At 44.2% G+C, this 24,720-nt stretch overlaps 1 protein-coding gene across 7 annotated transcripts in view; it reads right to left on the bottom strand.

Moving 5' to 3' along the window:
* Positions 1 to 24,720, bottom strand: part of PHACTR1 (phosphatase and actin regulator 1) — a 565,331-nt gene that overhangs the window by 50,445 nt on the left and 490,166 nt on the right. For all 7 annotated transcript variants that reach the window (XM_056132319.1, XM_056132324.1, XM_056132320.1 and 4 more), the window contains 2 exons: positions 9,016 to 9,266; positions 6,661 to 6,817 (listed from right to left, as the gene is read on the bottom strand). In XM_056132319.1, coding sequence (XP_055988294.1) covers positions 6,661 to 6,817; positions 9,016 to 9,266 — 408 coding nt within the window. The remainder of the gene's footprint in view (positions 1 to 6,660; positions 6,818 to 9,015; positions 9,267 to 24,720) is intronic.

The raw sequence follows: 24,720 nt of genomic DNA, 5'->3' as shown, positions 1-24,720 counted from the left end.
GGATATTCCGAGAAACTTGGAAGTTCCACAGGCACACAGGCACACTGACAACCTCACCAAGAACAGCTCCGAGGTGCTGTCTAAGCAGCTGTAGCATGGAGAATGGATGATTACATCCCAGATTGGAGAAACTGTGACTTCCCCTTGGGAGATACAGCACAGGGGAAGCATAGGGGAGCCAGGCTGAGACACAGTCCTCAGGCTGACTTCAGTCTATCACTATATACAGCACCAAGTAGAAAACATTTGGGATCTTCATTTCAACATTACGATTTCCCCCAGAATATCTCACTTTACTTCTTGCCAAACCCATAGGGACTGATGTTGATGTTGCACAATCAGGGCCCCACAGGATGGAGCATCAAGGGCACCCAGATCCCAATTATATATTCTGGAGTGTAAACACGTTCCCAATAGGCTCACTTTATGCTTTCCCAAATGTGGGGGCTTGCATTGTCACAGCCTTACCCCACCCATCAGTGGAAGACCTAACTCCTAGCAGGTCAAGAAACTAATTTTTGGGACAGGGTGCTCACAGAGATGGTTGAATTAAAACAACACCATTAAGATGGACCCTAATCCAATAGGAATAGTTTCCTTGAAAAGGGGGATATTTGGACTTAGACACACCACCCAAGAGAGAAGTGGAAACATTTGAACTTAAGACACACTTTTGTATGTCTGATTTAGGTACATTTGAACTTAGAAATGGAGATATTTGGTTTTGTTTTATTTTTTTGCTTATTGGGTCACACCTGGTGATGTTCAGGGGTTACTCCTGGCTCTGCACTGAGAAATTATTCCTGGAGGTGCTCTAGAGACCATATGGAATGCCAGGGATTGAACCTGGGTCAGCTGTGTGCAAGGCAAACGCCCTACATGCTGTTCCATCGCCCCTGAAGAGGAGATATTTGAATTTAGACACACCACCCAGGAGAGAAAGATCACAGAAGGATCAGGCTGATGCACTTAAAAGTCTAGGAAAGATAAAGACTCAGGAACTTCTCTCCTTCACTGGAAGAAGAGGAGGTTCCGGGCCCCTTTCACGCTCTCTCCTCACAGTCTGCCAAAGGGCCAGCTGTGACACCTTTATCTAGGACATGCAGCCTTCAGGACCATGTGACAATCCAGTTCTGCTGTGTGAGCCACTCAGCCGGTGGCACTCCACAGTCTGAGATGTGCATTCAATACAGCTAGTCTGTCGTTTTTAATCAAGAACAACATGGACGGACTATTGTGTTTTAAGTATCACTGACAAAACTTAGAGTTGAAAAAGGACATTGGGGAGAAACACCCTTTCCGAACTAAGCAAACCTCCTGGGCACCTCTTTTCAGTGAGTGCTATGCCTGCCCCCAGCTCAGGTAAAGGATGAAGCAGTTCTGGCCAACCCTGATGGACAGAAAGATGATTGTGTTGCCTCTAAGAGGGAGGGTGACCGTTTCAGGGTGGAGCCACTTGAGGAGATCTGGAGTCTCTGCCAGCTGATGGTAAAAATTCCCCCGATATGCCCGAGTTTCATTTAGTGCATAGCACGCTCCTGTCCACACTGCAGGGCATGTCCCAGAATTCTTTCCAACCTCCCCCTCAGGGGTCTTCATTGGAAAGGATGAACCAGCTGGTCTGAAAAGCTGCCCGGTGTCCAAGGAGAGGCCTGGGCATGCTGTCTATTGAGAAACCAAGAGTAGTAGCTCCATTTTTGCAAAATGCGTGTTCCTAGTGAGGCACAGAACTCTTCATTTGAGGAGAGAGGTCTTAGAAACAAAAACCTCACTGTTTTGTGGACCAGCTACTTCTCTGTTTCCTGAGAGTCTGTTCCCCAGTGGTTCTGAGCCCCACACTGAACTGCTCTGAACAAATGGTGGAGTCATTTGCTCAGCAATCCTTCAAGCTTTAGTAGAGACAGTTAGAAAGTTGATCTCCCCTGATCTTCATGATGCCCGACACCCAGGGATCATCCTCATTCTGAGCACAGCATGAGCTCTAAAGTTTTCTTTACAAGACTACTATGAAATGGGGCTGGAGCAATAGTACAGTGGGTAGGGCGTTTGCCTTGCTTGCAGCTGACCTGGGTTCAATTCCCAGCATCCCAGATGGTCCCCCAACCACTGCCAGGAGTAATTCCTGAGTGCAAAACCAGAGGTAACCCCTGAGAATCACCAGGTGTGTCCCCCTTGCAGTCTTGCAGCTGCAGGGTTATATGAGGGGTTGTCCCCAGGGCTTTAAATTTCTACTGGTGAAGTTTTCTGGAGATGAAAGGCCTGCTCATGTAGCTCTGAGCAGGGACCCTTGGATGTAAGGACTCTCAGCTCTCTAGAACTTCCATTTTTAAAAAAAATCTAAGCATGAATTGTCAATATGCCATTTCTTCACTTCTAAGTTACATATACATACTCCTGCACAGATAAACCCTGCCTCGGATAGCACAGGAGCAAGTAGCATCATAGTCAGACAGATGCTTCATTTTACCAGAATTTCCATCTCCTTCCACTGAGACATTCCCCTCCTGTTCTCTGCACCCATCTCCCAGCTGCATCTCTGAAGAGCAAACCAGCGGGCACCCAGCTGACCCCCGTGAGGTCCCACGGCTCCCTCACTTCTCCGAAAGAGGTTGACCAAGGGAGTGAATGATGATCAAAACTTCCACCTGACTTTATAAATGTGGTTAAGGGGGGGTAGGTGAGGGGGTTTGGCCCAAGTACCTCAACAAGCTCAGTAGCTTTGTATTCTTAGGTAGAAACTCTGCCAATCTTTATAGCATTTTATTTCATCTTTCTGCTCCTTCGGCCCAATGTGGGATGATTCTTTGAAATACTAAAAGTTTTTTTATACCTCTGAAATGCTATAGGACCCAAGTGTGCTCAGAGGCTACTCCTGGCAATACAAGATCACCTGGGCTGGCGGGTTGGTGTTAGAGCCCAAGGATATGGCACTGCTTGGGACCTTACATCCTGATCCATGTGGTGCTGAACCACATGGTGCATGAACCCTAACCTCAGACTGTCTTCCTGGCCCTGTGCTTTATACACTCCCTCTACAAAGCCTGTGGTCCCAAGAGTTTACAATTCCAAGACGTTCCTCTCTGAATAGCCGAAGTATGCCACGCTCTCCTGGCTTCAGAAATATTCTTCCTGGCTTCAGAAGTATTCTTCAGTTACCTTTTTTTTTGATTGTTGGGTCACAACTGGCAATACTCAGGGGTTACTCTTGGCAGTTCTTGGGGGACCATATGGGATGCCGGGGATCGAACCTGAGTCGGCTGCATACAAAGCAAACACCCTACCCGCTGTACTATCGCTTCGGCTCTCTAGTTACTTTCATAAGAGAACTGAGGTCACAATTTACAAACAACAATCAGATGATCAAATCTAATCCTGGTGGATCAGGACATGAAGGTCAGGGAAGGCCAAGGACGGCCTAGGTGAAAGTAGAACCCAAGATTTCTGATCTCAGATGGTTCTCTACATTTCCCCTTCATTCTGCCCAGGCAGCAGAATAAATGAGCAGCTCACTCATCTCTGCAGAGAGGGGCCCCCCTCCCCCAACATACGCTGGGGTCCTGCATGCCTCTTAACAAAGTGGAGGTAGGAGGATAATTCTCTCAAAGGCTGCCTCTTCTGCAGAAAGGTGGGTGAGGTGAACTTCGAAAAGAGGGACTGTAGGATAACACTCTTTTGTCCTTCCTCAGGTAGCTTAGGTTTGTCAGGTCACACCCATCTAAGAACACTGAACTTGTATTGTAAGCACACTGAACTTGTATTGTAAGCAATGTCCTTTCTGTGTGGACACAGGAAGACAGTTAATATTACGCTTTGTAACTTGGGAGTTGATGGACTCCGAATAATATTTACTCCTGGGCATCTGATTTCTTGACTCAGTTGCCCTTAGTTCCTAGCACCCCAAAAGCAGGGTCCCGACGAGGGACTGAATGGACCCAGGGCAAGCAGTGAGCTACCCTGGCATTGAAATGGGCCAGGTCAAAGAGCCACAATACTCAACTATAAGTTGAGGGCATGATCATGGACAAATGCTGTCATGATCCAAAAGTAAGTAACGACGAGACTAGGACCCTGCTGGAGCTAGAAAGATTAACCTGGCCTGAGGACTGCGAAATGTATAGTGAGATGTTCTCAGGAAGAACCAAACTAAATTTATATCTCTTACTGTTCTCATACAGAATGACATTGCTAGAAATATTAGAAGTAGATTTATTACAACTATTTAAGTAGATTACTAACTGAGGGAAGAACACACCCTTGTTGGGATCCCACCCTTGGGTGGATCTCCTAGTAATCTGAAGTAATCTCTGTAGATGAGATTTTATCCTTGAGTTAATCTCCTGGAGGAGTGGTCTTACCTCTCTTTGTTGATTCGTCAGTATTCAACCCACCTTTATGTTACCGCCTTATGTGACTGCTATATAAACTAAGATGTAAGCTCGGAAGGGGAGTCAGAAGCGAGAGAGCTCGGGCTCCAGAGATCCAGAGTCAGAGCCAGAAGGAGAGAGGTTCCAAGATTGGGGCCCAGGAGAGAAGGAGGCAGAGAAAGACAGGAGTGAAGAGGATTGGAATAAACTACTATTGATATAGACCGGCCTGGCCCCCATTTCTTCTTCCGTCTGCCCTTGGCCAACAGCCGTTCCGATCCAGGCCACACACAGTGGCTCAAGAGCACCGAACGCAGGCGGTGAGACAGTGCCGTCCAGTGAGCCCGTGAACACACAACCTTCGGCGTGATAAGATTTTACAAGGGACCACAGTCAAGGTTCTACTCCTTCATTTCTCGCCCCCCCCCACCCCCCCGCCCCAGTCTCCGCAAAGACAGCATTAGCTATACTGTGTCCTCAATTGAGTACACTGGTTAGAAAGCCTGCAGATATATGGCCAGAGAGATGAAAGTGCTGGCAGGCTGGGAGAGGAGGCAGCGGGGGACCCAGGACTGTCTCCAAGGAATGGAGACATGAGTGTTAGGGGGTGAGGCTCTAAAGTGACTTCTGTGTGTGCACAGAAGTTTCAGGTTAAGTCCAAGAAAGAGTGTTCTACAATCAAGTTCTGCACCAGGGGCAAGTTTTCCAGAATGCTGTGAGAATTGAAGCGGTCTAACTCTCGCTGAGCTAGTAGGAGACATTGGAACCACCAAGTCGACAAAATGTGGACAAGTTACCACCTCCAATGACTGTTGTGTGTGTGTGTGTGTGTGTGTGTGTGTGTGTGTGTGTGGTGGGGGTGGGGGTGGCCAGTAGGCAGTGCTGGGGGGGTTGGATGTTTTCATTCTATGAATTATGACTATATAATCCAAGGACAAATCATGCCTCTATATGGAACATTCTATACAGCCCACAGCCATTATACAACACTGTCCCAGGGGGCCCAAGTAAATATTGAGGTAACAAGGGAAACCAGGAGGGGGGAGGGAGATCCCAGCATGTCTCTGCACAAAGTCGATGCCTTAAGAAGCCCCATGAGCACCAGCTCCCTCACTTGAGAAACAGATTAACAATTGCTGAGTGTTTGCTCTGGGGCTGATGCTGTTTCAAATGCTTCACAGCTGTGGTATAATTCTTATTGCCCTTCATTTTACCAACACACAAACACAGGCAGCGAGAAACACTGGTCAATGAGGAGAAAAGAAAGTCCTGGGACATGGCTGGATGCACTGGGATCTGCGGTAGACTGAAGGGCATGGCAAATAGAGCCAGAGTGGTCAGGCATCACCAGATTCCTTCTGTGTGACGTTATGCCAGTGTCGCCCGTGGTTCCCATCTGTATAATGGGTATCCAAGACTTTTCCTCAGAGGGAGGCTCAACATTGAAATGGTTCAGTCCATGTAAAATGACTAGCAGAAGTTCTGAGAATGAACAAGGGCTCTCCAAATATTAGCTCATTTCATCAATGTGCCCTAGATTATGAGGGTCCTATTGGGTCAAACCAACATGCCATTGCTTACAAAGGTCCTAACAGGTCTAATTGATATGCTTTAGATTACAAGGGTACTACATGTATACACTATATGGAAGTAACACACTCCCTGTGTCTGTACTATCTTTGTATCTGGGGCAGCATCTAGGAAGAAGCATAGATTACTGATAAGCCCCACAATAACCACTCATCTCCTCTAGTTGCAGGGGGTCAGAGGTGCTGCTGCTTACTGGATTGCTGTAGGCTGGACCAAACCAGAGTTTCTGTGTACGTGGGACCTGGCTTCTACTGGATAGCAGTGGTGATGTCTCTACAGGTGATCATTATTCCCAGGTGCCACCCTCTCAGCTTATCCCCATGCCTTCCACCAAGTGAGATTTCTGAGATACTGATAACGTGGAGGAAAGAGAACTAGAGAAGCAAGCCTGGACAAGAAATGGAATATTTTTTGTTTGTTTGTTTGTTTGTTTGAGTCACAATTGTTGATGCTTAGGGCTTATTCTGGTTCCATGCGCAGGGCTGGGATGACCTTAAGGGGTGCCAGGGATTGATGCCAGGTTGGTCACATGCGAGGCAAAGCACACTACCCATTGTACCATCTCTCCGGCTCCAAGAAATGGAACGTTTCACATATTGTACGTTCCTATACTAAGTTCCTCCAGTCAGACGGAGGAGGCCCGAAGGGTACAAGGACCTGAGTTCGTCTCCTAAAATCGGTATTGCTGCAGGTTCTACTGTCCTACCTGGTGAGCTTGGTGCCAATCTGCTGCCTCAGCTCCAGCCTCTCTTCATCTGTCTGCCGGGGAAGGATGTTCTTCTCTTCCAGCTCTCTCTTGGAGGGCCTGTTGCTGAGTTTGATGGCTAAGGAGTCCTTCCTGCACACCTTCATGGCCAGGGAGCCTGCAGGAGGGAGGAAGGAGTCAGATTAGAGACAGACCTGCCTGGGTTCTGTGGGGTCACTGTGAGCTGCCAGGGGAAAGGAGGGGAGAACGACATAATGGCATGAACGCCAGAGAGTAGCTAAGATCCTCGAAGCTTCCAGCTCCTGCAACCGGGCTGCTCCATGTTCCTAGCAGCACACCAGGAGGCGGCAAGGACACAGGAGCTGGGCTTCTGTATGCTCTCTAAGGAGCCTGGCATGTGGAAAGGAGCATGAAGGAGGGCATGACCCGAGCTGTGAAGAGAAGGAAAGAGGAGAGAGCAGCTTCTGGCTGGGGAAAGCTTCACAGAGAATGGCAAGCATGTGCGGTGCATGTATGTGTGTGTGTGTGTGTGTGTGTGTGTGTGTGTGTGCACGCACGCACGTGGGCATGTGTGTGTGCATGTGTGTGTGTGATGTGTGTGTATGTGTGTGTGCATGCTTACGCTGTGTGTATGTCTTTGGGTGTGTATGCGTGTGTGCGGTGTGTATGTGTGTATGTGTGTGCATGCGTGTGTATGTGTGTGCGTGTGTGTGCTTGTGTGTATGTGTGTGTGCATGTGCATGCATGTGTGTTGTGTGTGCGTGTGTGTGTGCGCGCGCACGTGTGTTTGTGAGTGTGTGGCAGAGGGACGCTGTCATTCCCCAGACAGGGAGGGTGGAGGGGCATCGGGGCTGGCCTGATGAGCAGAGATGGAGAGGAGAGAGGCCATCACATAGGGGCCAAAAATAAAATTAGGCAGACAAAGTAGGGTCTGTTTGGGGGTGAAAGTGAGGTCATAGAAATGTCCATGTTCTGAGATGGGTTTTACTCTTTTGGCATGAAAGGTCTGTTCCCCCAAGGCCAGCCTCCCTCACAGCTGGGATTAATCAGTGCTTCATACAAATCAGGGTTGATTTTGCCTCCCAGGAGACCTTGGCGTAGTCGGGAGACATTTCTGCTTGCCAAAACTGATTTCTTTTTTTCTTTTTGAGACAGAGAAAGAAAAAATACCTGCCATAGAGGCAGCTTGGGGGGGGGGGAGTTGGGGGATGGCAGGAGGGAAACTGGGGACATTGGTGGTGGGAGATGTACACTGATGAAGGGAAGGGTGTTGGAATATTGTATGATAAAACCCAATCATAAACAACTTTGTAACTGTGTATCGCATGATAATTCAATAAAAAAAACACAACTTATTTTTTGGGGTGGTAGTGTGTGGGGGGAAGTTGGTCAGGAATTACGTGGGGAGAGACCAGGGACACCATCAATATCCTACCATGTACTGGATACCCCCACCACAAAGAAGGTTCTAGCCACAGTGTTGTTTGTGCAGCGGCTGAGACAACTGTATGGGACATTCAGCAATCTGGGCAAGAGAGGAGAAGGGTGGCCAAGCCACTGCCCCCTCTACTCAGGGACCAGGTGCACCTGGGTTGCCCCCTCTAGGATTGTCTCCTCAATACTTTTTAATTCTTATTTTACTGCCAGTTCTCAGATTTCACCAAATTGCTGACGCCTGGTGAGTGTTACGGAGAGGGAGAGATGGGAGAAGTATAGTCTTTTATTTTTTAAAGTTCTTGGGATTTTATTATGGAGAGCTTGCCATCAGAAGCCAGACTTGGGATGCAGGCACAAGCCCTGCACACCACTTTGTGACTCAAGGTATTTTTGAGGTATGCTTTTAAGTGACTTGGGGTTGGGGAAGTGGGCTGGGGTGCAGGCATACTTTATATGCCGGATCTCTGGGTTTGAGCTCTGGAGCACCACTGGATGCGGCCTCAAAACCTTATTGCATGTTCATGTTTAGTTTCAGAGAATTTTTTAATTGACTAGCAGTTTGGGGGGGTTCCTTATTTTAAAGGGTGAAGGTTGCACCCCAAAGGAAGCAATCAAAGAGAGACCCATCTAAGAAGTATTATGGTTTTTAGCACAATGACTGAGTACATTTGCCCTTGGATGTGATGAGTGAAGAAATTAGGGCCCCTTCAGGCTAATTAAATGGCCCCCTCAAACCCACAACTGGCCTTTGGCCCACAGCTGTCCTCTGACCTGTAACCTGACCCAGGACTAGAATCCTGAGGGTTGAAGCCCTCTTGCTGGGGTGGAGAACAAATTCACAAAGGCAAGCATGCGCGCGCACACACACACACACACACACACACGCACACACACACTCACACACATGCAGACACGCACTGGTATACAAGTTGCTGTCGTCGTCCTCATCCTCTTCCTCCTCCTCTTCCTCTGCTCTTGTGTAGAGGCAAGAAGAGTCTTCGTAGTCGGACTCATGAGGCACGTTTTCTTTATTGTCATCACATTCAATCACAACAGTTGGCACTTGTCTTATTTCCGGAAGGCCCAGAGGTCCTGCTTTTGTGACCCCATCACCCGAGTGCAAAGCAGAGCTGTGGTAGGAAGGGGTAATTGGGACCCGCTGCTCAGAGCTGTAAGAGAGAAGGAGAAAAGAGGACGCTGATGCAGGAGAATGGCACTGGAACCTGTTTTTAAAAATGCTGTCAGTCCCAAGAGATGCAGGGGCTACTGGGGAATCCAAGCCCCCTTTCTCATCTTATAGACAAATATGTCTGGACAGCAGAGCTAGCTGGCGGAAATGAGAACCCTAATCCCCTTGGCAGCAGGTGACAATGCCACTGAACACCATTGAACTCTACGCTTGAAGAGTTATGATGGCATGTGGTAGACTCATGTATTCACTACAACAGTTTTTTGAAAAGTGAAAGTGACTGGAGATATAGCTTTCACTGTACCCGGCTAAGCCCAGTCCTACCCCTGGTACCACCCTAAGTACTCAGGAGTTCCCAGAAGTGATACCTGAGCCAGAAATAAGCCCTGAGCACTTCGAGGTATGGCCCCAAAGTAACAACAACAACAACAACAACACACACCACACAAAAGTAATTCACAAATATTTCTGGTTAAGGCCATTATCTCCAGGTGACTTCAACAGAAGTTTCCTTTGCAATGCACATCTTATTGGAAGTCAGAGTACTAATTTGATGGTGAAGCTAGAAATGCAGGGAGGAGGCGTTATGGGAGGTTCTGGTTTTCAAAGCTCTCCAGTACAACTGCAGGGACTGAGAGTGGGAGAGATGGTGTGAAACTGCCAGGTATGGATATGAGACATAGACCATGAGGTTGGAATCTCAGGCAGGCCTGAACGCAACATCAGGGTGTCTGGGGCAAAGTGGGATTAAATGATGATTTCTCTCAGGCATAGCATCAGACCCTCAGGAACCTCTGAGAATGTCAGTCTGCTTCATGCAGGCCAATTTTACAAGCATTGCTGATCATATTCTTGGGTTCACTCTTAAGTTGAGCCAGCTCAGAGAAAAGATATTTTTTAAATTAAAAACTCTTTACTTGATAACAAAAGCTATGTAAGTTCATTACAAGAAAGTTAGGAAATGTGTCTCATCAAAAATAAAGAAAATAAAGTAGTTCTTTTCTTAATGGAGTCTATCCTAGGCTCCTAGGGCCATTTAGAATCTTTTTTATGACAAGTTTTTAAGTGGATTTCAGAAGAATAATGGAGCCAGAAACACAGTTAAATTTTATCATTCTTTTCAGAATAACAAAGTAGAATTTATATCTTTCATTTAAGAAATTTCTAGATAGGAGAAACTCAGTGCATTTTACCCCAAAGTGCTTGACATTTATAAGAAAATGGAGTGTGAGGTTAGATACTATATATCAACACATTTTACATCAGAATACTTTATCCAGAAGAAAAATCTTACCCATGACACGAATGCCTGATGGTCTCCTTTGAAACTTTCAATTATGCTCCCAGTGATTGCTATGTCTAATTTAAATTCAATTAACTTTCTTCCTCCCATTGTTTCCAAAGGGCTGCTTTTTTTCTCTGTATTTTTTCCACATAACTCTTCAGTGACACAAATGGGAAATCTAGTTAACGCGTTATGAGCTATGATGTTCAAGGCGATGAGCTAAATCGGCTTAGAAAAAGAAACCTTCCGTTGCTAAGCAAGATGAAATCTCATTTTCACAAAAGTTCAGTGTCTTATTAGATCTTAACACTTTAAGGGGTCCATGTCTCCCGTAAGCAGGAGGTACAGCATAACAGATGCCCTTTTAGTGAAGGACAGAACAGGGAACTGAAGGGAGACCTCCGGGGAGTAATCACGCCCTCTTCCCTTGCTGTTCCCCTCCCCCGACCACCTTCAGGTACCTCTTTCATGAGGCGAGGGTATGTACTCTACCCAATAATGTCTGGTATTTCAACATAGGGACTAGGGAAGTAGGAATAAAGAGACGGGAGAGTAATATCAAGCTGGCTCTCTCACCCCACCTCTACTCTCACTTTTCTCTCCACAGAGAGGTGAATGAACAATGGTGTCCAAAGTGGTAGTGTCAGGATGCCACCGTCAAGGGTGTAGAATGTAAAGCATCAATAGGATTCCTGTCTGGTGAGAAAATCCTTCTGAAGATTAATAGCACAGTGGGTAGGGCGTTTGCTTTGCATGCGGTCAACCCGGGTTCGATTCCTCCGCCCCTCTTGGAGAGCCCGCAAGCTACCAAGAGTATCTCACCCACACAGCAGAGCCTGGTAAACTCCCCGTTGCATATTTCATATGCCAAAAATAGTAACAAGTCTCACAATGGAGACGTTACTAGTGCCTGCTCGAGCAAATCGATGAACAATGAGAGGACAGTGCTACAGTGCTATAGTTTGAAAACAAAAAAACAGAGGAATTTCTTCAGGTGGAAGGTTCCACATTGCCTCAAGAGGGTGGAGAAAGTAAAACTATGCCAAGAAAAGAAAACTCGGGAGTCTAGACTAGAAAAACTATGGTTTCTTATCCCTCAAAGATCTCTGGGGAATGTAAGATCTTGAATAGAAGGGTCTAGAAGGAGGAACCTCCAGTCACTGGGGCAGGGATGGGCTGTCTTAGCTTCATAAACCAGGGACGAGACATGCGGTGACTACGACTGATGGCACTCTAGGAGCAGGGGGACCTCACCCAGTCAGTCAGGTCATCTGTCAGCCTTCAGTGAGACTGCAGTATGTGACAAAATGTTTAGTGTCTCATAAAGAGGAAGAAGGTCTTTTCTCGGGAAATTAGGGGAATACACAGAAGCGTTTAAAAATACTCTGTTGATAAGTGCCACTGACAGCATGTATCAGAACTGGTGATGAGAGAGAAAAAACCAATACCCTGGTAAGCTACTCTGGGAAGCTAAAAGAGCCAGGAAGGGCAATGAAGGAAGAGTTGGCTGAGAAGGGAGATGGGAAAGGTGATCAGTTTGAGGTGTTAAGATAGAGCCTGGTCAAGTTTAACAATGATCTCTCTTGACCCTGGGAAAATTACATACCTCCTCTGCACTTCAGTTCCTTGGGACAACATTACCTAAATCAGGCCATTAAGGGAAGCTGGCACTCACTCATTATTTACAGAAATAACTTCTAAGTAGCTTCAAAGTTTTAGTCCATTCTCTTTCCAAGATTCACATTTCTGAATTTCACCCACTAGAATTCTGCAAGCCTGCCCAGTTAGTGTTCTCAGAATGACAGAAATGGCAAATCCAGTTAACACATTAGGGGGCATTACACTATTCAAGGCAAAGAGCTAAGTCAACTTAAATGTAGCACTTTATTACCTTTGGCCTCCACCATAGGTGGCTATCCGCAGGAAGGGGAACACCTGACCAAGTTGGTTTTGTACAATGAACTGATCGCATAAAGGATTTGCTCTAGATAAAAGGCCTCACAGCTAAAGAAAAGTAAAAGCAATTCCCTGGAAGCAGCACTTTAAACCCAGTGTGACAAAATATGTTTTAAGATGAATGTACAATTCATCTCATATTATTCATCCTGCCTCGTTCCCGTTCTTCACTTTTGTCCCCATATAATTTGCCCATTGGTTACTTGTACCCAGGTTCTGTATATTCTCAGCCTCAAACATGGTCCCATCCCATCTTCACCTTGTTCCTTTCCATTTGTATTCTAATACTTAACTTAGGCAACACTCTTCCTCTGTTCTTGGGAGATTTGAGAGCTGTGAAAATTGCCTGTGGCCTTCCCCTCCCCAACCAAGCTAACCTACCAAGGTGCCTAACCCGGAGGACAGGACCATGTCTTAGTTGTGTGAATAGTAGATGTCTTTGACACAAAGCAATTATGTTTGATGAATTAATTAAATCCGGGATGGAATGGCTGGTGTGGATGCAGCTGTAAGTGGTGAACTCATCATATTCAAAGAGTATTAATGGTTAAGACTTTTTTAATGTTCAGGGAGGTATCTTGTGGTGTACGACTGCCTGTGGGTGGCAGCCACAGGGTTGGCCCATTTATCAATTACAGAAAGGGCAGAAGAACTGATGCAGAAAAGCAAAGAGGGAGAGAAACCCAATAACATGATGCTTTCTCGTCGAGAACCCTCATCCCAAATCTCCTGTGCTTCTCTGTGACAGCCCTACAGGCTGTGCATGTCATCCTGCAGGTGACACATTATCTTCATATTTTAAGTAGAAATTAAGGTCCTCTGAGGGAAGTTAATAGGGTCATGAAAACCCAGAAAGCCAAGGAAGGATGTGGCATTTAAACCTGCTCTGTTTCAGTAGGTTGTATCACATCTCCAGACTGAATTGGGATGCTCGTGATAGTGCATACTTTGATTAAAACAAACTCGACCTGCTGGAAACACATAAGCTGGAGGACAGATCATGTGAACAACATAGTCACTGTCACTGTCCTCCCGTTGTTCATTGATTTGCTCGAGCGGGCCCAGTATCGTTTCCATTGTGACAATTGTTACTGTATTTGGCATATAGAATACACCACGGGGAGCTTGCCAGGCTTTACTGTGCGGGCAAGATACTCTCGTTAGCTTGCCGGGCTCTCTGAGAGGGGCGGAGGAATCGAACTTGGGTTGGCCATGTTGGCCACTTGTAAGGCAAACACCCTACCCTCTGTGCTATTGCTCCAGCCCAACAACATAGTACTATTACTTTATAAAAGTTTATGGTCATTAGAACCAGAGTACATCTGAGTACTCCCTGAGGCAGGAGGCCAACCTGGAGACCCTGAGTATAAAAACACTGGATTACAAAGATTGAGATGGGGAAGGGGCTCACTCATCTACTTGTCATTCTACTTGTGAACCAAAGGGCAAAAAGTGGCAGCAGAGGTGAATAAGTACAACAATTGCCAATAGCCTCAAATAGATACTATCCAGTTATTGAAGAAAGTGTTTTCTGATCTTTGGCCTAAATCGATGCTTCCTAGTTTCAGTTGTTCACACTTAATCAATGTATGTGTGTGTATGTGGGGCGGGGGGGGGGGGGTGGAGGCACATGCAATTTTACTGAAGTTGATTTGCACTTAAAAATGAGAATGCCAGGGCTGGAGCGATAGCACGGTAGGTAGGGCGTTTGCCTAGCACATGGTCAACATGGGTTCGATTCCCAGCATCCCATATGGTTCCCCCAAGCACCGCCAGGAGTAATTTCTGAGTGCAGAACCAGTAGTAATCCCTGAGCATTGCTGGGTGTGACACAAAAAGAAAAAAACAAAAACAAAAATGAGAATGTAAGCTCGGAGGTCAGGGGAATAGCTCAGATGGCTGGAGCACATGTTCTGCATTCAAGAGGCTGGTGTTTGAATTCTTGGCATTGAATGATCTCCCACACACTGGCAGTAATTACCCCCACCGCTGCCCTAAGCACCAAGCTTGAAATAGCCCTTGAATACCACAGGTGTAACCCCTCAAAGCACAAACAAAATATGTAAACACTCTTCTTAAACAATGATACCTTTGTAAACACAGGCTTTATACATTACTTATATGTGTTTATAACACAGCAAATATGTGACTATAAATTCTTATAAAATGCTACCAATGATATAAAGATCATACTTTGGTGAGGGCCCAGACAAGATTCAATTTACTTTGATTCGATGGGACTTTTTCCCTAAACAGGTGTACATAGGGGTACATGTTCCCTGCTTGTCCTGGTGACTGACTAGAAATTAAATTGCAGAGAAGCTTGATGTCCATTGTTATAGCCCTCTACACAGACTCTTCTTTACTCTTTCAGGATCACTACACGTGATGCTTTTTAGCACTCACATGGGCCATGTGTGGATTCGTTTAGACCCCACAACAACCCCAGTAGTTAGGGGTTATGGGAATCATCCCTCACTTTACAGTCACTAAAAGCTGCAGAGATGTGACTTCTGACAAAACCATACAAAATAAAAGCAATTTCCCCTCATAGGCTGCTGATATAAACAAGGATTAATTTTCTGGTCACAGAACCATCACCAAACTTAAATAAATTAATGAATAAATAAATAAATAAAAGATAGTCAATACTGCTATCATTAAACAATATTTTGTATTTCGGTCTTCCTTCATGTTCCTACCCATTTACTACAGTTCAGGGTCAAGGCTGATTGGACCTCCTTTGATAACAGACAACCAGGTATCTTGGGGTGCTAGGTAGGGTTAATCCCCGAAAGGACATCTTTTGACACACACAGTCTCAGGGTCACAGTTGGTGGTGTACAGTGATTACTCCTGGCTCAGTGTTCAGGGATCCCTCCTGGTGGAACTCAGGGCACCGTATGGGGGGTCCCAGGGATCACACTGTGGTTGGAAGCATGCAGATTAAATGTTATTCCCCCTGTAGAACATCTACACCTCCAGAAAGTAGGGCTTAGATCTTGGTCTTCTATTCATGTTGCCACATCACCACCTATACAGAACCTACAGTTCTACAAATGGCTTGAACTTTATTCTTCCAGAGTCTTCTCTCTTTCCCATCACCACCCAGTCCATGCTTAACTGCTGCTAAACAAGTCAGATTCTAGAACTTATCTGATGCAAAGGTCTCTGAAGGGTCTCACTGTCAACTGGATCAAATCCACTTTTGACCCTCTAGCGTGGACTACGGGCACCTCGCTCTCTGGTCCCCCAATTCCTTGCAGTCTCATCTGTTATCATCATGCTAGGTCATATCCCCAGTGATAGAGCCACCTCCAGCCAGTTGCTACTTCCCAATTGCTGCTTCCCAGACCCATATACTTTCCTTCTCCCTCTTCCTACTTCTGCCATTACTCACTCAGCCTCTCAGCTATCCCCTCAGAGTTTGTCCCCGAGTATCAAGCAATCCTACAGTGAGTGCTCCGAAGTGTTTTGCTTAGTTTTCCTCTGTTCTTTCTGTTTCCAATGGAAGTCAATTCCGTCTCTGTCCCTCCAAGTCTCACGTCTGTGACAGCATCTGTTCCACTATGCTATCATCATGTGTCTCAGCATTTGCCACCTGTGTCCCAGCTCCACTGACTTTAAGTATCTCAAAGACATGGGCTGATTACCATCTTCAAATTCCAGTCCACTTTTGTGCATGTTTCTGGAACTGATAGAATGTCAATCTAATATATGAAGCCTTCTGGAATCAGATTAGGCTGCACAGTATTTCCCATCACGTTGTTCACTAAAATCTCTGACCTGAGGAGTGTTGCATTGTAAAGAAGGTATACAGTCCTGTGAAGAGAGAATTAAGATTTGGAAAATAGTGATCTAGAGCTGTGTCTTCCTTTATTTTCCCCCTGCCCATCTTCTGACCTTATTTCCTTTGTTGGCCTCCCTGTACTACTGGCTGGCCCTAGTCTTTAGCCATAACTCCCCATTTATTCAATTTTCACCGGTGGCACCCTTGTAATATTCTGGGGCTCTAGAGGGGCCATCTGGCCCCTAAATGAGAAACACTGATCTAAAGTTCTTTCCTCTCAAGGGAAATACTGGTCTAAAGTTCTTTCCTGTCAATAGATAAAGCACATAGAGCTCAGTAAGGAAGAATATCGGGTGCTTCCAGGTCTGCCAGGAGATGTAACAGAGAAATAAAAGTGACTGGATTTCCCTGTCCTGCATTCAAGGGCTGTCAGACAACTCAGTGGAGATTGTTAGAGTTAGGTCATTTTTTAAAGTGAGATCATCAGGGTAGACAAGCTTCCGCTTATGTGACATAATAGAAAACATTTAAGTGGACACTAAATTCTTTTCTGGGGGGGAATAGATGAGATGCTTGATCCATCTAGGCAGCACTAAATGGTTCCTGACAGATGAACCAGGACTCAACAGGCACGACTTTAGGGAAGGTGGACGACATTTCCAAGATGGTGACCAGCTGCACCCTTTGGGAATATTTCCTTTCTATGAATAATACTAATAATTCATAGAATAATAATATTATAATTATTATCCTAATAATAATACTCTGTAAAAAATGTTCATCATCTCATGTAAAGTTTTACAAAAGTTTCTAAACTTTGAAAGGGCATCATTTTCTTGATTTTATGCATCAAGACTTTAGATTTCTGAGGAAAATTAATGAAATAATCACTTAGTGGTGATAATGGTGGGGATGAGAACTTGGGACTGGTATTCTTTGTATTTACTACACTGCCTTCTCCCAGAGAAACCATCATGCCTCTTATTTCTTTGAATATCTATATGTCAACTATGAACTGCAATTTGCACTATAAATGTAGAAGAAACTCACAGAGTACAATAATTATCTGTGTAATAAAAAAAAAACCAGGGATAATAGATGCACATAGAACCCAATTGCGCTTTCATTCTGAATTTTACTATGAAGAGTCCCAAGGTTAGAGGCAATTACCGACACAGACACCAGCACAAATTCTGGACTTGGACAGGACAATAGGGTTAGTGTGAGAAGGGGGTGAGTAGGTGTTCAGAGAGGATAGGAGGGGATAAGTGAGGGGAAAGAAGAATTATCAAGCTGGCAATCCTGCACTAGATAATGGGGTATTGTCAATAAAACAGAAATACAATGAGTTTTCTGTGTCCACATCAATGATGTATTTCCTTGAGTACCATCTCCTCCCACTGCCCTGCTTTATTTTCCCTTGGTGCTCCATCCCCACTTTATGACATATTGAGGGGCTTGTCATCTGCCTCCCCCACTGGACAGCAGGCTTGCAAGATTATGGGCTTTGCTTTGTCTTCATTCTTCCCTGGAGGAGAAAACTGCCTGAATATCTTTCTTCATGAAAAAAAAAGTGACAGGGAAGAACAAACTGAAGTGTGGCTACAACAGAAATTCTGCTATTTGAGACATTCTAAATATAGAAAACCAAAAGGAAGAAAGCTTGAGAGTAGAATGGCAGCCCTGCATTGATTTAAAGAAGAAAGAAAAGGGAGATGGGGGGGGGGGGGGAGCATGAATTTAAATCTTCTTCTTCTGTCCCTATGGCATGTCATGAAAGTGAAAGTTTTCTGGCCCTTAGTCCTGTCTCAAACAAGAATGACATAGAACAAGTTGTCTTCTTTAGAAAATCTGATTCTCTTCTTTGTCTCTACTATACCATGGAGGAGATACAGAATGTGAACATAAGAGCATCCCTTAGCGCATGTCTCCTTTGACTACGATTTACATGACCTAGACTTTGAGAAGGCTCTGTCTTTTATGTTTCTAACCGGTGAAAGAGCATAGCTTATTTTTGATAACTCATGAAAAAATGAATGTCAAGATATGTGCTACAGTTCGAGACCACGACATCAATCATGACTTCGCCTCCTTTGCCAACAGGCAGAAGCAAAGTCGAGCACTGTGATTCCTCCATGGTGGGCATTACAGGTTTCCAAACACTCTTGATAGGTCTGCTGGGTAGGCATCTTTCAAATCGTTAAAATGACTATTTTAACTCTTTTGTTAAAGGAATCATTTGGCCATCTTTCTAAAGAAAACCCTCTAGTGATGGGATACTGCATCTGGCATCAGGTTTCCAATGCAACAATTATTCAAATGAAAAAAAAAAAAAAGAAAACCAATTTCCAAGGACAGAGAAAACATGCTACCAAGGAAGATGACACCAAAAATGCAATTCAGCTTCAACAGGAACAGCCTTTGTCATTTAGTCTGCACGAATTATGAAGTTTTCGGAAGGGAGAGAGAACAATCAGCCGTTTTCTTCTGGGAGCCCAAAAAATGTGTGAGAAATTATGTTACAAATTGCAGTGCCTGAGGCTGAGAAATGACAGAAATAAGCACAGAGATCCAAGAAAACAGTTAATCAGCTTCATTTTAAGAAAGCCGGCATACACTGTGTGTTTTATCCTGGTTTAGGATTAGCCTTCTAAGATAAGAAACTCAACATTAGAGCTTTTGTTTTCTGTTGGACTTTCATCAGCAGGGAACTATGTCCTTCTATCTATAGACTAGCGTTCTGGGTAGAGAATGGTTTTGTGAGCTTTTATTTTTTTCAGCAGTGGTGAGGAATTCAAATGAATTCATTCACAACACTTTCTGTGACCTTCCAGGGCTCAGTGCTCCCCATTTCAGAAATACTATCAGAGACTGAGAAGGGGCAGATAAAGCCATGGAGCTATATACAGTCTGCTGGCATTATCCACTTTTTTAAAAAAAATTATCTTTATTGAATCACCATGAGATACAATTACAAAGCTTTCATGATTGAGTAGAGTCATATAATGACCGAACACCCATCCCTCCATCAGTGTACATTTTCCACCATTAATGTCCTCAGTTTCCCTCCCACCACCCCCACTGCAACCCACCCCCTGCCTCTATGGCATATAATTTTCTTCTTACTCTCTACTTTTGGGCATTATGGTTTACATATGTAATACAAACACTGAGAGTCCATTAAGTTTGGTCCTTTATCTACTTTCAGCATACTTTCCTCATCCTGAGCGATCCCTCCAACCATCATTGACTTACTGATCCCTTCTCTATTCCAGTTGCCTTCTCTTCCAGCTCATGAGGCAGGCTTCCAACTGTGGAGCAATCTTCCCGGCCCTTGTCTCTACCGTCCTTGGGTGTTAGTTTCATATTCTGTTACTATATATTCCACAAATGAGTGCAGTCATTCTATGTCTGTCCCTCTCTTTCTGATTCATTTCACTTAGCATGATACTCTCCATGTCCATCCACTTATAAGCAAACTTCATGACTTCATTTTTCCTAACAGTTGCAGAGTATTCCACTGTGTAGATTTACCATAGTTTAACCAGTCATCTGTTCTTGGGCACTCGAGTTGTTTCCAGATTTTGACTATTATGAACAGTACTGTAATAAACATACAGGGGCAGATGCCATTTCTACTCTGCTTTTTTGCACCCCTGGGCTATATTCCCAGAAGTGGTATTGCTGGGTTATATCAAAATTCAATTTCAATTTTTTTTGAGGAATGCCCCCCAAAATTTCCAGAAAGGCAGGACCAGTCGATATTTCCACCAACAATGAAACAGAGTCCTTTTTTCCCTACATCCATGCCAGCACTGGTTGTTCTTGTTATTTTTGATGTATGCTGGTCTCTGTGGTATGAGGTGATATCTCATTATTATTTCGATTTGCATCTCCCTGATGATTAGTGATATAGAGCATTTTCCCTGTGCCTTTGGCCATTTGCATTTCTTTTTTGAGGAAGTTTCTGTTTATTTCTTCTTCCTATATTTTTTTGTTGGGGCTAGAAGTTTTTCCTTGTAGATTTCTACCAATGTCTTGTATATCCTGGAGATTAACCCCTAATCTGATGGGTAGTGGGCAAATATTTTTCCCATTCAATGGCCTCTTTCTGTATTTTGGTCACTGTACTTATTCAACGTGGTCTCTGTTAGGATACTCATGACATTCTTTAAAGAAATAGAAAAAACACTCCTGAAATTCATATGTAACAATAAATCCCATGGATTGCTAAAGAAATCCTTGGGAAAAAGAAGATGAGTGGCATCACCTTCCCCAACTTCAAACTGTACTACAAAGAAGTAGTAATTAAAACAACATGGTATTGGAATAGAAACAGACCCTCAGACCAATGGAACAGAGTTGAATATTGTCACAGACTCTAAGATATATGCTCATTTAATTTTGATAAAGGAGCAAGAAATGTGAAATGGAGGAAGGAAAGCCTCTTCAACAGATGGTGCTGGGAACATTGGACAGCTACTTGCAAAAAAATGAACTCAGACCTCTATCAAACGCCAGGCACACAAGTGAGATCAAAGTGGATTAAAGATCTCAATATCAGACCTGAATCCATAAGGTACATGGAGGAAAATGTAGGCAAGACTCTCATGACCTTGAAATTAAAGGTATCTTTAAGGATGAAACACCACTGACCAAGCAAGTGGAAATAAACACAAACAAATGGGACTCCATTAAACTAAGAAGCTTCTGCACCTCATTCTCCACTTCTGATGGAGGAATGCAATAGGATTGGCGACACAGTTAAAAAGCTTAGTTCCTGGACTGCAGTGAAGGTTCTAGACTAGGTTTGACAGGAAGTATGTGGTTCAGTGGGTAGGAAATGAAGTTAGGAGACCTGTGGTTGGTTCCTAGCTGAGCCCTTTACTAGCTGTACAACTTGGTCTTTGGTTCCCCACTACTTAAGCACAGAAGTCTACTCACCCACCTGACAGCTGTACTACAAGAGAAGCAATTAATGCCGGAGTCACATATTTTAAATCCTTCATTTTAAGTTGCTGTTTTAATAAGGAGTGCACTTTAGGAATTTTTCATAAGCCACAAACAACATATGGATGCTATCTGTGAATATGTTCAAGCAAATCCCTTAGTGTATACACATTTTGGTCCTACAAAAAATTTTGCTTTTTCCTAGAGAATGGTTTCCAAGAAGTTGAACAACCTTGGTTGTGCACTGGAAAATGACAGGGTTTCTATAGATGACACCGAGGAATTCAGAAACAAGTTTCCCTCTCTTGAAAATACATTTCTTTTCCAAATCCTTCTAAGATGTGAAAGATGTTAATGGTCTATACAGTCTCATTTTAATCTTCCTTTCATCAGTTTGCCCAGCAGCCTTGCAGGGGAGAACAAGACCTGTTCACCATGACATTACCTCACACTGAAATCTCATGGTGTCCCTTGAAATAATGGTGAACTGCAAAACAACATTTGCATGCAGCCACTTATGAACAATAAATATCCCCTTTAAAGTCAAAGAACTGATCAAATGCTTCAAAGAGTCAGGGACAAATGTCTAACTGAAGAGAGCATCTTTTCCTGTAAACACATTTTATTTAAAAAGGCACACCACTTAGCTATAAAGAAATAAAAAAATAAATAAATAAATGCCATTTCCCAAGTAAAACAGCACTTAGAGTTTCATTGTGCAGGTATACAATATACATATTCTTTTCACCAGGAAAGACGCTGATTTGCAGGTAGAAATACTATTAACTTAGCCAATGCAATAATTACATGATACTGTTAAGACTAAAAGAAACCCAGGGATTATTTAGTTCAGGACTCAGACTTATTTCTTAGAAATTATCTTTGGCCATGGAGATCACATGAAGAAAAGCAATCGTCACCATGAAATGAATTTATACTAGGATTATAAATGAATTATGCTCTTCGGAAGGGCTAAAAATAATTATGTAATAGAGTTTTGGAGACTGAAAGGATTTGAGGGGCTAATGATTTCAATTTCTTCTGTCCGTGTTGAAATTATTTATCTTTCAATATTCTTGAGAGGTAATAATTGAATCCATAGATTATACATAAATAAAATATGGTGATATTAGAAGCAAAAAATAAAATATATACATAAATTTACCAATGTTATTATTTTAAAGAAAAGACCACAAGTGGGATTTGTTTTGTTTTGTTATGTTCTGTTTTGCTAATGTAGGTCTTTGTGTACAATGTACAGAAAGTTTTACTGAGAGTTGAAGATGGTATAGAAAACCTTTCTGGGTCTATTGAACCACTATTGGTCTAGATTACCTGTATTAATGCAGATGTATATCTAATATCTCAGAAGAGGAAAAGCTATCCTATTTCTCAAAGCATTTACACAAACATTAAGAGTCCATTGTAGTTTAGGTAACACAGACCCAACTGTGTTCATATTCATGGTTTTCAGTAAAATATTATATCTGGTGGCAATTTTAAATAGCAGAACAGGGAAGGCCTCAGAGTGGAGGTTACATTTGAGTAGAATAAAGGTTTGTGCCTTGTGGTTGTGCTGGAAGAACCATCTTCTTGGTCTATCTGGAAAACAAAGATTCTTTGTCAGGGGGACATCAGCAGGCAGTAAGCCGAAGAAAAGGCACCAGTGGAGGCAGCCAGCAAGGCTGAGAATAGCTGAGGTGGCCAAGGAGGGGATGTGGCTGGCCTCGAAGCTACTGGCACATGTCCTTATGATGGGCTGAACTGCATCCCCACAAATTCACAGGTTTGACCTCTAATCTCTAGCATCTTAGAAAGTAAGTGAATCTGGAGGTAGGGTCCTTCCAGGAGTAATCAGGGCCAATGAGGTGGGCAAAAGGAAATGAGGACATAGATGTGCAGAGGAGTATGAAGAGAGAAGTCCTCAGAGAGGACAGTCACCACAGGCCAAGAGAGATACCGGAGAGGCCAGACCCCTGACACATATGGCTCTGGAACTCGAAGTCCCCAGAAATGTGAGAAAATCGAGTTCATTATTGATGTCTTTCAATTTGCAGAGCCTCACTCAGGCTGCAGCCCCACACACGAACATAGTCATTATCTCATTCGCTATATGGCATCTCTCTGACCTTCAGGTTCATGAGAGATGGAAGTGGCAGGAAGTGGGAATGGCCCCAACATACAAAGGGAGAGGTACTACAGGCAGGGGAAACACATGCTCCGGAATTAGCCCATCCTAGCCACTTCTGGCCTGCTCCTGCTTGCCTGTAGAAATAAGGCTGACCCTTATTCCTTTGCTGGCATGGATTGGTTGTATGCTCAAAAGAAGCCTCTCAGGATTCACTACACATGACGAGCACAGGAAAGAAAGATGCCAAGGGAGACCCCAAGATTTATGGCATAAGAAACTGCAAGTATGCAGCTCCTTTTCATTGAAAAGGGAAGGACTCATTTAAAACACATTCTTGCAGAGGTGGGGAGGGAAGGGAATGCGGTGGGGGTGGCGGGAGGGATACTGGGAACACTGGTGGTAGAGAATTCGTACTGGCGGAGGGATGGTTACTCAATCATTGTATTACTGAAATGTAAACTATAAAAAAAAAATAAAGCACATTCCTGGAAGAATCCTCCTAGAATTCCATTGGGTCGACAAGGCTGTAGATTCCACCTTCATTGCCCCAGGAGGCAAATGGAAAACAGAAGCCACCAAGGGAAGGATGATGGGAAAGAAAACCGGAGGCGGATGAGGAACTGAAGTTGTATTTCCAGGAGTGATGCCAACTGAATCGCAGAGCATACTGTAGATATTAAAAATTAAAGTTGCATAATGTTTATTTATTCCAATTTTAATCATTTAATTAGTACTCTGAATGAAACCCTCAGAGCTGTTTCATGTGTGTCTCAGGCTTGCGGGTAGAGACCGCAATGAATTGGGCAGACATCAGAGACTCAAAGCATTAAAGAAATACGAAGCTACAGATGCTTCTCCATCTCACTGTTTTATGGGAACAGAGGCTTTGGGTCTCTCTTTGGATCAAGTTCAAGTACTGCAGAGGACCAAGATGGGCTGGCTCTGGATAAGCTGGCTCTGGATAACTGGGTGGAGGATCATGTTGGACCATGTCCTGCCCAGCAGAGAAACAAGCTCAGGAGTCGAGTCTCAGGAGCCTGAGTCACACGGGGCAGGCAGGGGAGAGCAGGGCTGAGAACCCTCCCAACTAGAGCAGCTCTGTGCATGGCCCTGCTGCTCTGGGTTAGTAGAAGCTTTGGTCTGGCCTTGTGGTCTCTGCAGCTGGGTCAAAACCCTGGGTTGATTCACAGTCTCCCTGGGCAGGCACCCTGGGAAGACACCAGCTCTTCATTGACCCAAAGGGAAGGACACTGGCTTTTGGCCACAGGGAGGAACCAGCTGTAAGAGAGGATGTTCTACTGCCTGTCCCCAATGCCCAGTTT

This window comes from Sorex fumeus, unplaced genomic scaffold, assembly GCF_029834395.1.
Source record: "Sorex fumeus unplaced genomic scaffold, SorFum_2.1 ptg000094l, whole genome shotgun sequence".
NCBI lineage: Eukaryota > Metazoa > Chordata > Mammalia > Eulipotyphla > Soricidae > Sorex > Sorex fumeus.
Note: the sequence above shows the minus strand (reverse complement) of the source record. Positions and strands in the feature narration are given on the sequence as shown.